This window comes from Hemiscyllium ocellatum, chromosome 8, assembly GCF_020745735.1.
Source record: "Hemiscyllium ocellatum isolate sHemOce1 chromosome 8, sHemOce1.pat.X.cur, whole genome shotgun sequence".
Classification (NCBI taxonomy): domain Eukaryota; kingdom Metazoa; phylum Chordata; class Chondrichthyes; order Orectolobiformes; family Hemiscylliidae; genus Hemiscyllium; species Hemiscyllium ocellatum.
In genome coordinates this window covers 88,003,958-88,021,151 of record NC_083408.1, presented here as the reverse complement: position 1 = coordinate 88,021,151, position 17,194 = coordinate 88,003,958, and the positions used below count along the sequence as shown (strand labels likewise).

At 40.4% G+C, this 17,194-nt stretch overlaps 1 protein-coding gene across 2 annotated transcripts in view; it reads right to left on the bottom strand.

Annotated features, from left to right (window-relative positions):
* Nucleotides 1-17,194, bottom strand: part of prkcha (protein kinase C, eta, a) — a 230,435-nt gene that overhangs the window by 148,955 nt on the left and 64,286 nt on the right. Inside the window, exon 2 of one of the 2 annotated variants that reach the window (XM_060829335.1) lies at nt 1,580-1,643. In XM_060829335.1, the coding sequence (XP_060685318.1) occupies nt 1,580-1,643 (64 nt within the window). The remainder of the gene's footprint in view (nt 1-1,579; nt 1,644-17,194) is intronic. The other variant, XM_060829336.1, reaches the window with a different exon arrangement.

Here is a 17,194-nt window from a genome sequence, read left to right as displayed (position 1 = left end):
GTACCGCCAAATCAGGTATCTTTCCCGTTTCCCTCTGCCAAAAGTATTTAACCTCTAATTTTCCTGTTCCAGTGCAAGTATTCTCAGTATCCTAACTGAAGTGTGCCATCCCTGGGGTAGGCCTCGTGTGATCTCTTTGGAGAAAGTGAGGACTGCAGCTGCTGGAGATCAGAGTCGAGAGTGTAGTGCTGGAAAAGCACAGCAGGTCAGGCAACATCCGAGGTACAGGAGAATTGACACTTCAGGCATAAACCCATCAGGATTCCCGATGAAGGGCTTATGCTCGAAGCATCGATTTTCCTGCTCCTCGGATGCTGTCTGACCTGCTGTGCTTTTCCAGCGCTACACCCACGTGTGATCTCTTTGACTCATATGCGTTTTCTAAGTTGAGATACTCAACAAAGCATACAATATGTTAACTGTAACCACAATAATGTACAAAATAGCTCGAGACGTAACTATTCAATATGCTCTTCACTAGTCTCCCATCACTCTCCATAAATTCAAGGTTCTGGTGCCCATTGACTTAAGCTGCAACAAGTCCAGTTAACATTTTCCATTGTACTGGATAACCTATAATGGCTCCTGGTTGAGCATAGCTTGGTTTTAACAGTTATTTCTATGTTTATAAGTCCCTCAACAGTCTCAACTCTTCCTCTGTAATCTCCTTCAGCGTCATGACCTTCCAGAGATTTATACGCTGCTATCATTCTGCCCCCTGGAATATTGCTGATTTCCATTGAGTGTGCTGGGTCAAACGCTTGGATTTCTCTCCCATACATCTGTGTCTCAAGCGGATGTTCTTCCTTTAAACATTCCTTAAAACTAACCTCTCTGTCTAAACTTTTCATCATCCCGACCTACTATCATCTTATAGGGTTCAGTGTCGTACACTGATTCACATTGTTTCTGTAATGTGCCTTGGCATTTTTAATTATGGTAAACATGCTACATAAATATATGTTGTCATTGATTCCTCTTGTATTCAACATATCAATATGTCGTGCACGTTATCAATAAAAACAGTAGGCTTTGATGAAAGTTGTGCAGGAGCTTTGAAGTTTTTTTAGAGAACACACACACACACACAAACAAACACAAACCACATTTGACTCTAAATCCCCAAAAATATGATTTACTTATTCCACATGATACTTCTCCAGCCAAACAAACACAAAACAATGAGGACTTTAAGACTTTATTGTATTTGCTCAACTCGTGGGATTTGACTTATTTCTTTAAAATTGATCTTGTAATTGCTTACAGAACTAACAAACTCAGGGCTACAATATTTCTAGATGGTATTGATTTACTGAATTATTTACTAAATTTTTAAAAACTCTTGTTTAAAAATGACAAATTAAATGACTTCCAACTCAAAACTATAAAACTTGCTGCAAATATTCTGCACTAGCTGCCATTTTGTTTCAAAACAGGGCATATGGAATTCCATTGGCTTTTATTAATAGCAGAAAATGAAAACCAAACTGGCGAGGAATAGTTTGTTAATTGTATCGATCAGCAAATATAGTAGTGGTCTCAAACATCAGCATTGTTTTAGCAACAGGTTGGGTCTTACCTTCAGAAGTCATCTCTTTCATATCTATCAGGATATAAAGCTTACCCTCTGGCTCCAAATCAACCTAACGAAAGAACATGAGGAGAGATTAAAATATAAACTAATACAAGTAATATGTCATACACTCATATGTAAACAAACATAATGAAGCCTAACCAAGATGAATTCTCACGCCAGACCATTAAATTGATGCAACCATAGAAGTTTTATGACACAGAAGATTGCCATTCTGAGCAAACTAAATCTAAATCCAGTGTCTATTTTCTCTAAACTAGCACATTTCTCTCAATGTTAATGTTTACCTTTGTTTCTCTATATTGTTAGAATTACAAAGGTTTATGAATGGCTAAGTATTAGAATTGTACCTTTTGACTTATACAAATACTATATCTTTGATTCGTTACATTAAACTTAGGGTAGATTAAGATGTCATGTGATCCATGCTGGAGTCTGCCTGAATGCAATGGTTTATTGTTTAGAGAGATTTAAGCAAGGATCATATTAGTTTATTGAAAGAGTGGCACAAGGTACTGTACTTTGCTTGGGGACTGTAGTCATTGGAAGAAGGTCAGCCAGGTGGCTGTCTCAGAATACGAGTCAGCTAACTCAGAATACAAGTTCCCTGATTGGGCCAGATTCACAGCCCCAATCAGGGAGTCCTGGCTGGTAGATATAAACATAAGTGTCAGAGGTTCTACTCATTCTAGAAGCCAGCTGAGTCAGTGTCATATATTGAGTACATGTAAATAAACTGTGACTTGATAATAGGATACCGCCTTCATGGAGTTATTTCAGGGACAATGACAGCAGTCTCTCAGTCCACAACTGATTAAGCGATCCAATGTTCTAGAAGGATATCATAGTTATTATTTTGTAAAACATTAGACAGTAAACTTTACTTAAGAAGAAAGGAAGTTGGGATCAAGGATAGCTACTCGACATTTCTAATTAAATCTGAAAAATGTGTTGCTGGAAAAGCGCAGCAGGTCAGGCAGCATTCTTCAGGGTTTATGCCTGAAACATCGATTCTCCTGCTCCTTGGATGCTGCCTGACCTCCTGCGCTTTTCCAGCAACACATTTTTCAGCTCTGATCTCCAGCATCTGCAGTCCTCACTTTCTCCCATTTCTAATTAAATGCAAAACTAATATTCTTCCAGTTTCCTAGGAGATGATTGTAGGAAATTTGGCAGACATTCAAATCCTTTTATTATCTACATTGTTTTTAAAAGTTTCTATGTTTTCCTCTTGAAAGCTGAAGAACCCAGATAGGGATTCCTGGTTCCTCACAGAGAAACTATTAAACAACAGCAAAGGAATTTCAGTTGAAAGGTTATGCTTGCCTTTTGGTTTCCTCCCTTGTTTCTCTGTTCCCGAGAAAATAGAGGTATTTATTTAATAAGAATAATGCGTATAATCAATGGCCATGAGTACTGCTCAGGGGAATCACATAATTAGTGGTTCAGGTAATGCCAGAAAGCATAGCTTTATGGCTGGAACAGGTTACATTGTAATTAGAATCTAAGCAATGGGAAATTGTCAACGGCTTGTCATTTTAACTTGTTTTAATGAACTATTTCATTTTTGAAAGGACTGTAGGTTCTTTGATTATAAGAGAATCAGATGGACTGCTCTGTTGGCTGTGATTTTAGATGCTACTCAGCTGAATAGTTAAGGCAGATAGAAGGTGACTAATTGTGTGCGTGAGGGGGAAATGGGGTGAGAAGGAGGAAGGGAGGGTATGAGTGTGAGAAGGAGAGAGGGAGGGAGTGTGATTGAGAGAGAGGGAGGGAGCAAGTGTGTGTGTGTGTGTGTGTGTGTGTGTGTGTGTGTGTGTGTGTGTGTGTGTGTGTGTGTGTGTGTGAGAGAGAGAGAGAGAGAGAGAGAAATAAAAACAATAATTTTAGAATAACATACTGAAACTAAGGAATGACATGCAGCACAGTGAGATAGGTGGAGTCTGACACTGTCAAGGTTGACTCAGCAAACAGGTGCATAGTGACATCATTGTGTTACCTATTTAGGATTAATGACACACAGTTCAACTTTTCACAGAATAAACACACATCCCTGGAGAATTTGATTCAGCTGCAATGAAGCCAGTGCAGCAGGTTGTTTAGTGTCATAATAACCAGCTGAATAAAATAAATGCCCCATTTACACTAACTTGCCATGATGAGTTCAAGGGAGTCCCAGTTCATCCAGATGGAACTCTAATGTCATTTGTATTTGTTTCAGGTAAACAGGCTGACAGGTTTTGTAAAATATTATACTTAAATTGGCTAATCCAACAAATCACTGCTGTTAAGGGTTCCCCACTACCCAAACATTGGGATCCAATGGGACTGCAGAATCCTCTTGGGTTCTTGTGCTATTGTTTGTAATACATCCTTGCAAAGGCTTTGATTGTAAGGCAAATAGGACGCAAGTCAGCCATTCAGCCCATTGACTCTGCTCTAGCATTAAATGGCTGATTCGATAATACTCGACTCTACATTAATTTTTCCTTCCCATAGTCCTTAATACCCTTCTACTTAAAAATGTAAATCCACCTTGGATATACTCCAAGATCAAAGCTCAACACCCCTCTGCAGTGAAGACATCACAGATTCACCACCCTCAGGGAAGAAGTTCCTCCTCACCTCTGTTTTAAGTGTGTGAACCCTTACTTTGTGATTATGTCTTCTCGTCCTCAACTGTCCCACAAGGGGAAATAACCTCCCTGCATTGACCATTGAATCTTACGAGTTCCAATAAAATTGTCTCTCATTCTTCTAAATTCCAGTCAGTACACACCCAATCTACTCAGCCTCTCCTAATATCACATTCTTTTCATGCCCAAGATCAGCCTAAAGAACCTTTAAGACTGCCGCCAATACCTGAACATCTTTCCTTAGAAAAGGGGACCAAAACTGTTCACAGTATTTCAGATGTGGTCTGCATTGCCTCAGCAAAGCTTCTCTGCATTTATACTCAATTCCCATTGAATCGAAAGCCAACATTCTAAGAGCCTTCTCTGATTGGGTTATCTGATCAAGGAGGAAGTGCAGGATGAGGAGGAAGCAGTACAGCTTTGAAAGAAGTGCAACGTGGTTTGATTTGATCATAGTTTAGAATCTTCTAAGATCGTACATCCTATTTTTGAGAAGGTTAAGGGATGACTTGATTAAAGTTTTAAGAGTTTAAGCTGCAAAGATTGAGCTGATAGAAAAAAAGAACATCAGCAGTTAGAGTACTAGAAGCATTATAGTTTAAGAAATAGGAATGGACCCTTTCAAAAGTGAAATGAAGAAGTACTTCCACCCAAAAAGCCTTTGGTTTCGCAGTGGGTCCATGGCAAGGTGGAAAGTTTGAGGCAAGCCTGCTTCATTTGCCAGGGTAACCCCACAGCCATTTAACAGTCATTAGGTCATTAACTGGCTCATTGTGAGGTCACCACCCCATCTGACACAATCAAATGCCTGGCTGCCCTCCTGTCTAAATAGGGCCAGTAGGAGTAGTGGCCATTTCTAGGACTACAAGAAATCTGCTAAGAGGTAATATGTTGCCAGATCAGGAAGGAAATCTCGGATCAGGCTGGCAGGCCCCAGTACAACAGAGTGGGTGACCAGGAGCTGCAGGTTAGAGGAGAAGGGAACACAAAGGATGGCAGAGAATTACTTCTAATAGGCACAGGGTGTCCACACAGGAGCGATCCCCTCCTCAGCTTGCAAAAAGCCACCATAATGATCCCACAACTGGATAGAATGCTACATTACCAGCCTCAATTGGCCCAAGGGCAGGGAAGCCTCCTGATGCCCAATTGATGGTTGAATTCCAGATGAGACAAGTAAACAATATGTACTTTGCCACTGTTGCTGCCATTGTATCTGATTTCACTGCATCCAACAATGGTTATTGTGGGTAGAGAAATAGAGCGAAAGAGAGCGAGCGAGAAAGAGAGAGTGTACTAAGGGAGTGGGGAAAAGTGTACATAAATTTTCATCAAGGGAAGAATTCTACAAGTTTGCAACACTTCACAAAAAGCTAGCGATTCTGGGTCAATTACTAATTTTATATCTGAGATTGACAGATTACAGTAAACCAAAGACATTTTACGATATGGGACAATGGTGAACATGTGGTGTAGAGTTGCAGATCAACCATGATCATATTAAGTGGTTGAATAAGCTAAATAACATTTTACTGTTCCTATGTTTCTTAAGAACTAAAATAAATGAAGCCAACTTGTTCAAAGGATTTTACCAAGTAATATTCAGTTAAATACAGGAACTGTTTTCTGCATCCCTTTCATCCTGTACTTTTGTTGAACAATGAGATAATGATATTCAGGCTAATAATAAGAATATTTTCACATGATAACCATTTTACATTAAATCGGAGTTCTCTCTGATATTGGCTCAGGTCCAGCAATGATACAGCTGAGTTATGCACGTGTACATTTTGGTATTTTTAATGGTCAGTTAATTTACAGTTAATAAAAGAATGAAGTAATTTTGCAATATCTTTCTTGGTAATTTCTCAGATTTGCTGGATGCACTGCAGCTTGTGCTTTGGTTATAATCTAATAGGCAATTTGATAGAATCAAATACAAAAACGGCACTGCATCTTATTCCTATTTTAGTTTCAATCTTATGATTTTCACCAGTTTTCTGTGGAAGAAATAAAACTTAAATGTTAGCTCATTAGGGTTATGTAGAAGGATGGCATCTTCAAATGAGAATTAAAACAAAAATCCATACACTTCCAAATTAGCTTATTCAAATTGACTTCTAGACAACTTCATGAGAAATCATCAGCAGTGAACTGGCCAATACCAGCCTGCAGCAGGTATTACTCTCAAAATTGAATCAGTGAAATACTTAAATATTTTCATGAAAGCAATGATTGCAATGAGAACCAGAGAAAGAAACAATTGAAAAATGTTAGTCCATTAGTCATAAGCCTGGAGTTACGTGTGATAACTGAAAATAAAATGCGACTGATGACTATCTTTCAAATGATTAGAAGAATCCTTAGAGCATTAGACCATTAGATGAAGTTTGAGCACATTATGTGCGCTTTAATCAAGTGTTAGTCTCAAGTGAGTTGTTGTCTACCCGTTGCATACAATCCTATCGAATGTGGTTTTTGTTTCATTTCTGCTCAACATCCTTTATTTTTAGATTAGATTAGATTAGACTTACAGTGTGGAAACAGGCCCTTCGGCCCAACAAGTCCACACCGACCCGCCGAAGCGCAACCCACCCATACCCCTACATTTATCCCTTACCTAACACTACGGGCAATTTAGCTTGGCCAATTCACCTGACCCGCACATCTTTGGACTGTGGGAGGAAACCGGAGCACCCGGAGGAAACCCACGCAGACACGGGGAGAACGTGCAATTAGATTAGACTTACAGTGTGGAAACAGGCCCTTCGGCCCAACAAGTCCACACCGACCCGCCGAAGCGCAACCCACCCATACCCCTACATTTACCCCTTACCTAACACTAGGGGCAATTTAGCTTGGCCAATTCACCTGACCCGCACATCTTTGGACTGTGGGAGGAAACCGGAGCACCCGGAGGAAACCCACGCAGACACGGGGAGAACGTGCAAACTCCACACAGTCAGTCGCCTGAGTCGGGAATTGAAAACAGGCGCTGTGAGGCAGCAGTGCTAACCACTGTGCCACCGTGCCGCCCACACGTGGTGTGGTGTGGTTTTTATTTACTGCTCTCGGCATACTTTACTTTTGAGATCAGAAGTTGAAACAAATAAAGCTGAAATTTTGGAAACTGTAGCTCCACTCCTGTAGAATGTCATTATTCAGCAAGCAATATTGAAATTTGTTCGACATACATGTCAGCAAAAGGAATGCTTCAGTTCACCAAGTTTACAAGAGGGACAGACACAACCTAGTATAAGGAGTAGACCTGAAGATCTGCATTAAACAAAGTTAATTAACAGGCTTCAGTGATAGTGTTAGAGCCTATGAAGAAACACTGTCAACTATCCAGCTGTATGCTAAATCAAGGACACATGGCAAAATGTGTAACAATACAAGGAGTCCTTGGGCAAGTATATTTCTGTATAAAAATTATGAGTACAATTAAATAAACAGCCAACACTGGCACAGTTGACCACTAGTCTGTTTCTGTGCTTCAGGTTTCTATGGAAAGGCATTCTTTATACTCCCGAGTACAAATGTTTTCATCTTTCAAACAGAAGAAAAACTCTCTCAAAATGCAATGATACCATGAACCCATTTCTAGAGATTTTGGAACAGAAACATTACCCCACCCCATTAGACAATGAAATAATCCGGAACTACTCCCAGAATATTGATACGATGACAGTCGAAAAGTGTGGCTCGAGAAAAACACAACAGATCAGACAGCATCCGAGGAGCAGGAGAATCATTCTTGATGAAGGGCTTATGCCCAAAATATCAATTCTCCTGCTCCTCGGTTGCTGCCTGACCTGCTGTGCTTTTCCAGCATCACACGTTTCGACTCTGATCTCCAGCATCCTCACTTTCTCCTACTACTGCATTTAGAATATTCCTCACGGCCGGATGCCAAAAAAACCCAGTAAAAATAGATTAGCGATTATTTTTAAGGGCTTATTTGCAAATAATTTGGAAGTGATACAAAGGTTTGATTAATTCTAACTTGTTCAGGCCAGGATGGCCTGGGCGAGGGAGGATTAACTGATTAGCAGCAGTCATTTACACTAAATTTGTTTCATCAGCTCTAACACCATTACTGAAGACTGCTAATTCAACATATGTGCATTACAGATCGTCAGATCTATTTGTATTACTGTTGTGTCTATCCCTTCTATGTACAGTATTTATGTTACAAATAAAAGACTGTCAAGTTTGGTAGAATTCTTAATGGCTGTATTTATTTGCTAAATATACAGCAAGCAAGGAAGTAATAATTAATAGTAATTCCATTCCCTTGTTTAACAACAATGTTATGATGACAAATACTAATTATTAGTAATCCACAACTTTAAAATGATCACTCATCCATATGACATCAACTCTTTAATGAGATAAATATTTAAATATCCACACCTTGCAGTAATCTCACGATTAAGATTTCTATTTTAGGATTGAAAACTTATTCAAAAATGCAAACTGGTTAGACTAAACCAAAACCAATCTCAAAAGAATTCAGTGGTAATATCCTAGAAGTAAATGGCACAATGCAAAAGTTGGATTCACCATACAAAGAGACAGGTCACAGCTTCAAAGCAGAAAATTAGAGAGTTTACTATTTTTAGCAAAAAAAGGACCTTATATTCGTAACTTGTTCTGCTAGTATTTCAGCTCAAAATGATCTTTTTGTTTTTCCAGAGGCTGCACCTCCAGGAAGAGATCAAACAATGTTCTTTTTATCTTAATGTCTGTCAAATAGCTCCACATAATTAATGGCCCTAACATTGAAATCTTACTTAAAGCCAAGCAGCTTGTTGGCTTGATTGGCAAACATTTCATGAACATTGGGCAAAGGTTTGGAATTAAAAACTAATGTATTACAAAAGCTTGATTGAAACAATCCTTACAGCATGTAGCTGTGTAAAATGGTCCATGTCTCCCTTTTCATTGTCTCTTAAATGTATCAGAGCAATTACTTTTTCATGAAATAAACCAATTGCAAGAGTGCAATTCACTTGTTCTCAAAGTTCATCTCACAGTGTCATGGGATGCTGAAAGGTATGGTCAGATCAGCAACATCATGTTTGTCACCTATCAGTGCTCTTCAAAGTATCAATCAAAACTTTCCTGCAGGGGAGCTCCTTCATTCCTGATGAAGTATTTATGCTTGAAATGTCGATTCTCCTGCTCCTTGGATGCTGCCTGACTGGCTGCGCTTTTCCAGCACCACATTCTTCGACATAGGTGGACAACCCATGTTACAACTCTCACCGCCCCTACAATCATGGAGGGGGGAGGGTAAATTGGCAGCAAAACTGCTGCTGATGCCAACGTGCCCTAACTTATGGGTCCACCTGCCTGTTTTCCCCAACTATGGGCAGACTATAAAACTCAGGCCTATGTCTGTCAACAGAAGGATACAGGTACATCAGTTTTAGGGAAATGTGTTGTCATTGTAATTCCTGCCACAACTGTTGAATATTAAGCAATGGAAGGGTAATATGAAAGCATTTCAGAAGGATTGGGTGGACCACTTGATTGCTTCTCACAGACATTCATCCTGACCTTGGTCAATGGAGAAGCCTGTTCTCAGTCACACAGTGGATTGCAACAAAACCAATCCATTGAAAAAGCCACACTGTTCAATTCATTTTTCCAGTATAATTGAAACAGTATGTCTAATGCTAGTAATTTCTTGGATTTTCTGAGAAGCTAACATATGAATTGTGTTAGAGATCTCTGGCTATCGGAGTAAAAACATGAGTTGGAGGCAAGGTTCATCCGTCGTTTTGCAAGTCTAACTATAACAATTTCTGGTCTGTTCTGGAACATAAACCTTAGTCTGGTTTGGATTATAGCTTTCCCCCACACAATTGTCCGTGGATTCAGCACTGCAGCCACTAAAACAATATGGTGACGTGAAAAGTGAGGCTGTATTCACTTTTGGTCAGGTCATACATTCCTAAAATTAAATTAATAGGCTGAATAGCTGCCCTGACCACAGAGGTAAACTCTCAAGTGAGTGCTAAATTGGATATCTCCAAAAGGATTGTGGAGGATAGCACTCTGTGAATAATTCACGGCCATTCACTGTAACACAGCAACATGCCAACTTTCAGTTAATCGAATGATTGCTGCATACAGCTAACAGTCAATGCACTGTTCATTGAGTTGCATGCATCAGCTGGGGACCCAACACTATAACGTGATAGAACCAATGAATGCTAGCCCACACTGCTTCCAGTTACCCTGCCACAGTTATGCCTGTAACAATAAGTCTAGGAGCCAACAGAGGAGCATGCCACACACCAAAGCACTACAGATGTGAGATATATGAAATGTGCAAAGATACCTAGTCAGCACGGATGAGTTCAACCAAAGGGTCTGTTTCCATGCTAAACGTGTCTATGACTCTGTGCAAGTTGGGTGGATTGGCCATATGAAATTACCCAGTGTTCAGGGATGTATAGGTTAGGTGCATTAGCCATGGGAAATGTAGGGTTACAGGGATAGGGTAGAGAGATGCTCTTTGGAGGAGCAGTGTGGACCCATTGGGCCGAATGGCCTGGTCCACACTATAGGGATTTTACGGAAGCACACAGCAGCTTCACATTCTGTTCTAATGAGTAGAAGTTATATATCAACCTAATAAGTATGTAAACATTTATATAATACACATAATATGACTGATTTCAATGCAGAGTGTGAAAAGGAGAAAACTGAAGAGCTATTAAACGTTAGGCCAGGCTTTAATTACATGAGACAGAGACTGGATACAGTAAATTAGGCAAAACAAAAACAACAGAAGATCAGGGAATTATGTTATGTGATATACGGCCTTTTTAGATTGCTAAGGGATAATTACTAATCAAACAAAATAGCCATGGATAGCTAAAGACCTGGGTAACAAAGAACAGAAAATAGTGAAAACAGAAAACAAGGGTACCATAAAAAGAGAATGTGTAAAGAAGCTCACAGAGGTTATCAGTATTAAAACCAAAAACATTACATTTCTAGGGTTTTTAAAAAATTATTAGGAGAAATGGAGATCCTTCGAAAAACAATGGCAGGGATGTTCTCAATGAACATATTAAAACTATCAAGGCATTTAGGACATGGAATCAGTGCGGGAAAGTTGTGTTGAGATCAGAGATCATGCACGATCTGCCAGGTCAAGGGACTGAATGTCCTATTCCTGCTCTTTTGTCCTATATTCCTCCACTCTAAATTCAAACATGTTGTTTAAATACTCTGAAGTAATTGAAGTTTGGGAAGACATCAGCATGTTGGCATCAAGGAAATTAATACTGCATCAAGGATAAGGTCAAGCCAAAACTAACATAAGCAAAAGGTCAGACATGAAGAAAGTATGGCTTGAAAGAATAACAAATCACCAGGACAAGATGGTTTCCATTCCAAGGTTTTAAAGGAATTAAGCGACAACATTGCCAATACCATATAACTAAGATTTAGAGGTTTCTGATTTGGGACCCTTTCCCTTCAATTGGAAAATTGTGTACACCACTCTGATGTTTAAGAAAAGTAAGCAAGTGAAATGAAGAAATTAAGGACCGGTTAGTTTGCATGTTTCAGGAAAGTACAAGAGTTTAGCATTGAGTGATTGAATGATGGGCTATCTCAAAAATCTTCTGCCAATAAACATCATGGATTTGTAAAGGGAAGGTCATGCCTGATAAATCTGATTGAGGATTTTAAAAGAGTGACTAAAGTAGGGAATTAAGAAATTTCTAGAGATGTGATTTATATAGACTTCCAGAAGGAATTTGATAAATCTCAAACACGGGTGTTAGCTAAAGTTGAAGCTTATGGAAATTACATGATTCAAAAATTGTCTGAGAGGCAGTAGACTATGGATAACAGGAGGTTCTCTAATTGCTCATGTTGTACCAGTGATATTCCAGTACGCAAAGTGCTTTATATTTTTTAATGACTTAGATGATGGGTTGCAATGCCACATATTGAAATTTGCTAATGACTCAAAAAGTTCAGCAGCTTTGTAGAAAGATAAATGGAAGCTTAAATTGCAAAGAGATATTGATAGATTAAGATAATGAACAAATCTGTGGCAAATAGATGTCAATGCTGTTGTGTCACCATAGTCTTACCAGACCATTGTAATTGTTCTCTCATTAGGGAGATAAAGAAGCAACTGGTGATGATCTAACCGGAGTGCCACCAGACCTGAGGTGAGGGGAAAGGTTGAGAAGGAGAGTCTTCGTAGTAACCTCAAACCAGTGATGGGAATTGAACCCATGCTGTTGGCATCATATTGCTCTATAAACCGACAAGCCAGCCAACTGAGCTAAACTGATACCCTTTTTCAATGTAGAGATGAAGAGTGGATAAAACACTTTCCAAATTGCAAAAGCAAATAATTTGATCATAAAAATGGAAATTATTTCTTCTGTTTGGAAGGTCTAGGGATAGGTTCGAAATTTTTAAAAAAGTTTAGAATCAAACCTTTCAGGAATAGAAATAGGAAACATTTTCACTCAAAAACTGGCAGAAATTGGGACTCACTTTTGCAAATGGCTATTGAGACTAAATTCATTTTTCATTTTAAAACTAAAATAGGAAAGTTTGTTTTCAACCAAAGTATTAAGGTATATAAGGCAAGGCTGTTTGTATGGAGTTAAAGTTGCAGATATTAAAACACAATAGAAACAGGGAGATTGGAGAGCTATACCCAGAGGATTGGATGCAATGCCACAAGATGTTTAATATACTCACAGGAGCAGTTCCAAATCAATAAATGCAACTTGGTGTGACAAGCTACAGTGAAAATTGTACAATGTGCTTGGATGTCATGATTGAATAACTGGTAATGTGTGCAAGCTGTGAGATTATATATTTGTACAATGTGTGAGGGTGAAGTGATACCCATAAACATTAAGCATGAGTATCGACTGACAGGAATTCTTGGTTGGTGAGTAATGTGGGCGTGTGGTCTAGGAGCAGTTTGTCCTGCTGTAGATTGTCCTCTGTTCATTTTCCTCATCAGGCTATATGCCAAATGGCAGTCTTACTAAGTACGATCATCTTTGCTTTGTTTTATAATCTTAAAGTCACCAAAATACGCTTCACCTCTTTTGCTCCCTGTAAGCGTTGGCAATTGAAATTCTAGAAACCATCAGGTACTTGTAAATCATAGCAGCAGCCAGAATAAGTCAACCAGCAAGTGGTTGCTAATCTCTTTAAATAATACTGTAAAGAGTGGGAGGGGTCCTTCCTGTTGCTGAATGCAAGTTCGACTCTGTGACAGTTAAGACACATGTGAAGGTGCCATTGTCACAAGGGACCATTGGGCTGCTCTTTCATTAGTGAGCAATGACTGTTGATTGATTAACTTGAGGGTCACCATGCCTCAGGCAAGGGGCAAGATCAAGAAGGTGGGTCACATTAATGGTAACCTCAGCCGTTGTAGGAATTGAACTCATGCTGTTGCTGTTGTTCTACATTGCAAGCCAGCTGTCCAGTCAATTGAGCTAACTTGTTAGAATAGGGTGTTGGTTGAAGTATTGAGCTGAAAAACATCAGCACAGGCACCTTATCAATGTGGCATGCTGTGTGACAATATGTTCAACATTGTCTGCGTTATGGGGATGGTTATTTTGGCATTAACCCCTCCCACCCTTTACAATATTATTTAAAGAGATTATCAACCCACTTGCTCAGAACATCTCTTTTACAGTGCCAATATCTCAGACGTGAGGGGACAGAAGAGGTTGCAGTAAATATAACTGAGTCAGGTATAGACTGAATGTCCAACATTCCATCCCTACACCACATCTTTCGATGGAAAGCTAGCACTTCTCTGGGACACAAATCAGCAGGTTAACTGCTATAACCAAACAAAAACTAATTTTAATTTATGTTCTAATAAGAAAAGCATTCCTCTTGGGGCATCCCCCACTCCCTTTATTCCTCAGCAACCACCTGAAAGTCAGCCTAAGACTCAGGAATTCCCACCCTTAACCTCTCCAGTTGTCTGTTATTTAAAATGCTTCCTATAAGTTACCTCTTTTATCAAGCTTTCAGTCACCTACCCTAAAGTTATCTTCTTTTCCACTGTCAATTTTCATCTATGTTGCCAGATTAAAAGTGCTACATAAATGCAAGTTATTATTGTATGTGTAGTGGTTTATTTCAAAGTCATTTTGTTCCTTTGAAGTATGTAATAACAACATACCAACAATAACTAAGTAAAGCATTGTTGGCATTTCTGCGGTTTCCTGATGTACAGGTATTCACCATGCAAACAGCTCAAAGAACCCAGGGATTTACCAGTTAACTGAAAACTGATTGCTACAGATTGGAAAGATTTTATCTCTTTTCCCCTCAGGCCTCTGAACTGGAAAGTTGTGGGTCATGTTGCCTCCGGGTTCCATGTAGCCAGCACATAAAAACTTTACAGCAGCCAAAACCAGAAAGTACTGGAGAAACTCAATAGGTCTGACAGAGAGAAACAGTGATGAAGGGTCACTGGATTGGAAATATTAATTGCACTTTTTCTATTCAGAGACCTGCTGACTTTCTCCAGTATTTCTGCTTTTCTTTCTGATTTCCAGCATTCACAGTTCTTTGCTTTTATTTTGAGTTGAAGGGGATGCCTACTTCATCTAATTGATTATTTGCTCCAATAAAAAAAACGCATCATGGATTCCAGTCTCACATCGGACACGAAGCTACGAAGATCGAGACTGACACTCCAGTGAAGTACTGAGTGAGTCAGTACTTCTGACAATGATCTTCATGACATTTTTCAGTTGACACTTTAAATTGAGTCTATTTCCTGATTGGACACAAAAGATTCAATGTCAACATTTCGAAGAAGAGCAGAGAAATTATTCAGAGTGCTTTCCCCAAAATTTCTATTTCAGATCAAAAACAAAAATACAAAACAAAATAACTATTTGTTGTCTCATTGCTTGTTTCCTGCAATACAATGGAGACTTATATACTTCAGAAAGAATGTCATTTGCTGGAAAATGCTTCTGGAAATCCTGAAAGGTGCTATCTATAAAGATAGGTGTCCACTTATCACCACATGGGTTATATTTGAGAAAAATCATAGAAAATTTACAGTGCAGAAAAAACAAAAAAAAAATCAGCCATAAAGACTGATTCCATTTTGCAATATTCAAAAAACAAAGAACAAAGAAAATTTACAGCCCAGGAACAGGCCCTTCGGCCCTCCAAGCCTGAGCCGATACAAATGTACTGTCAATTCCTAAGCATTTGTATCCCTCTGCTCCCCACCTATTCATGCATCTGTCCAGACACATCTTAAATGAATCTACCGTGCCTGCCTCTACCACCTCTGCTGGCAACATGTTCCAAATGCCCACCACCCTCTGTGTGAAGTACTTGCCGCGTGTATCCCCTTTAAACTTTCCACCTCTCACCTTTAAAGCATGACCTCTGGTTATTCAATCCTTCACCCTGGGAAAAAGCTAGTCTCTATCCATCCTGTCTATACCCTTGATGATTTGGTAAACCTCAGTCAGGTCCCCCCTCAATCTCCTTTTTTCTAGTGAAAATAAACCTCATCTACTCAACCTCTGTTCATATGGCACTTGAGGTGCATACCCAGGCACCCCTTAAATGAATCCAGGATTTCTGGCAGTAAATTTCAGATCCCACCTGTGGGAAAAAAAAGAGGAAAATCGTCTTCTTCCTTCTACTCTTTCTACCAATCCATGCCAAAAAAGTGTGGCACTAGAAAAGCACAGGTCAGACAGCAGCTCAGGAGCAGGAGAATCGATGAAGGGGTTATGCCCGAAACATTGACTCTCTTGCTCCTCAGATGCTGCCTGACTTGCTGCGCTTTTCCAGTGCCATACTTTTCGACTTTTCGACTATGGACAATTACGATGAACCAACCGACTCCCACAGCTACCTAGACTACACCTCCTCCCACCCTGCCCCCTGTAAAAACGCCATCCCATATTCCCAATTCCTTCTTCTCCACCGCATCTGCTCCCAGGAGGACCAGTTCCGTACAACCCAGATGGCCTCCTTCTTCAAAGTCCGTAATTTCCCCCCAGACGTGATCTACGATGCCATTCACCGCATCTCCTCCACTTCCCGCTCCTCCGCCCTTGAGCCCCACCCCTCCAATCACCACCAGGACAGAACCCCACTGGTCCTCACCTACCACCCCACCAACCTCCATAAACATCGTATCATCCGTCGTCATTTCCGCCACCTCCAAATGGACCCCACCAGAAGAGATATATTTCCCTCCCCTCCCCCTCCCCTGTCAGCATTCCAAAAAGACCACTCCCTCCGTGACTCCCTCGTCAGGTCCACACCCCCCACCAACCCAACCTCCACTCCCGGCACCTTCCCCTGCCACCACAAGAAATGCAAAACTTGTGCCCACACCTCCCCCCTTACCTCTCTCCAAGACCCCAAGGGATCCTTCCATATCCATCACAAATTCACCTGCACTTCCACACATATCATTTGCTGCACCCGATGTGGCCTCCTCTATATTGGGGAGACAGGCTGCCTACTTGCAGAACATTTCAGAGAACACCTCTGGGACACCCAGACCAACCAACCCAACCACCCCGTGGCTCAACACTTCAACTCCCCCTCCCACTCCACCAAGGACATGCAGGTCCTTGGATTCCTCCATCGCCAGAACATAACAACACGACGGTTGGAGGAAGAGCGCCTCATCTTCCGCCTGGGAACCCTCCAACCACAAGGGATGAACTCAGATTTCTCCAGTTCCATCATTTCCCCTCCCCCCCACCTTGTCTCAGTCAAATCCCTCAAACTCAGCACTGCCTTCCTAACCTGCAATCTTCTTCCTGACCTCTCCGCCCCCACCCCCACTCCGGCCTATCACCTTCACCTTGACCTCCTTCCACCTATCGCATTTCCAATGCCCCTCCCCAAAGTCCCTCCTCCCTACCTTTTATCTTAGCCTGCC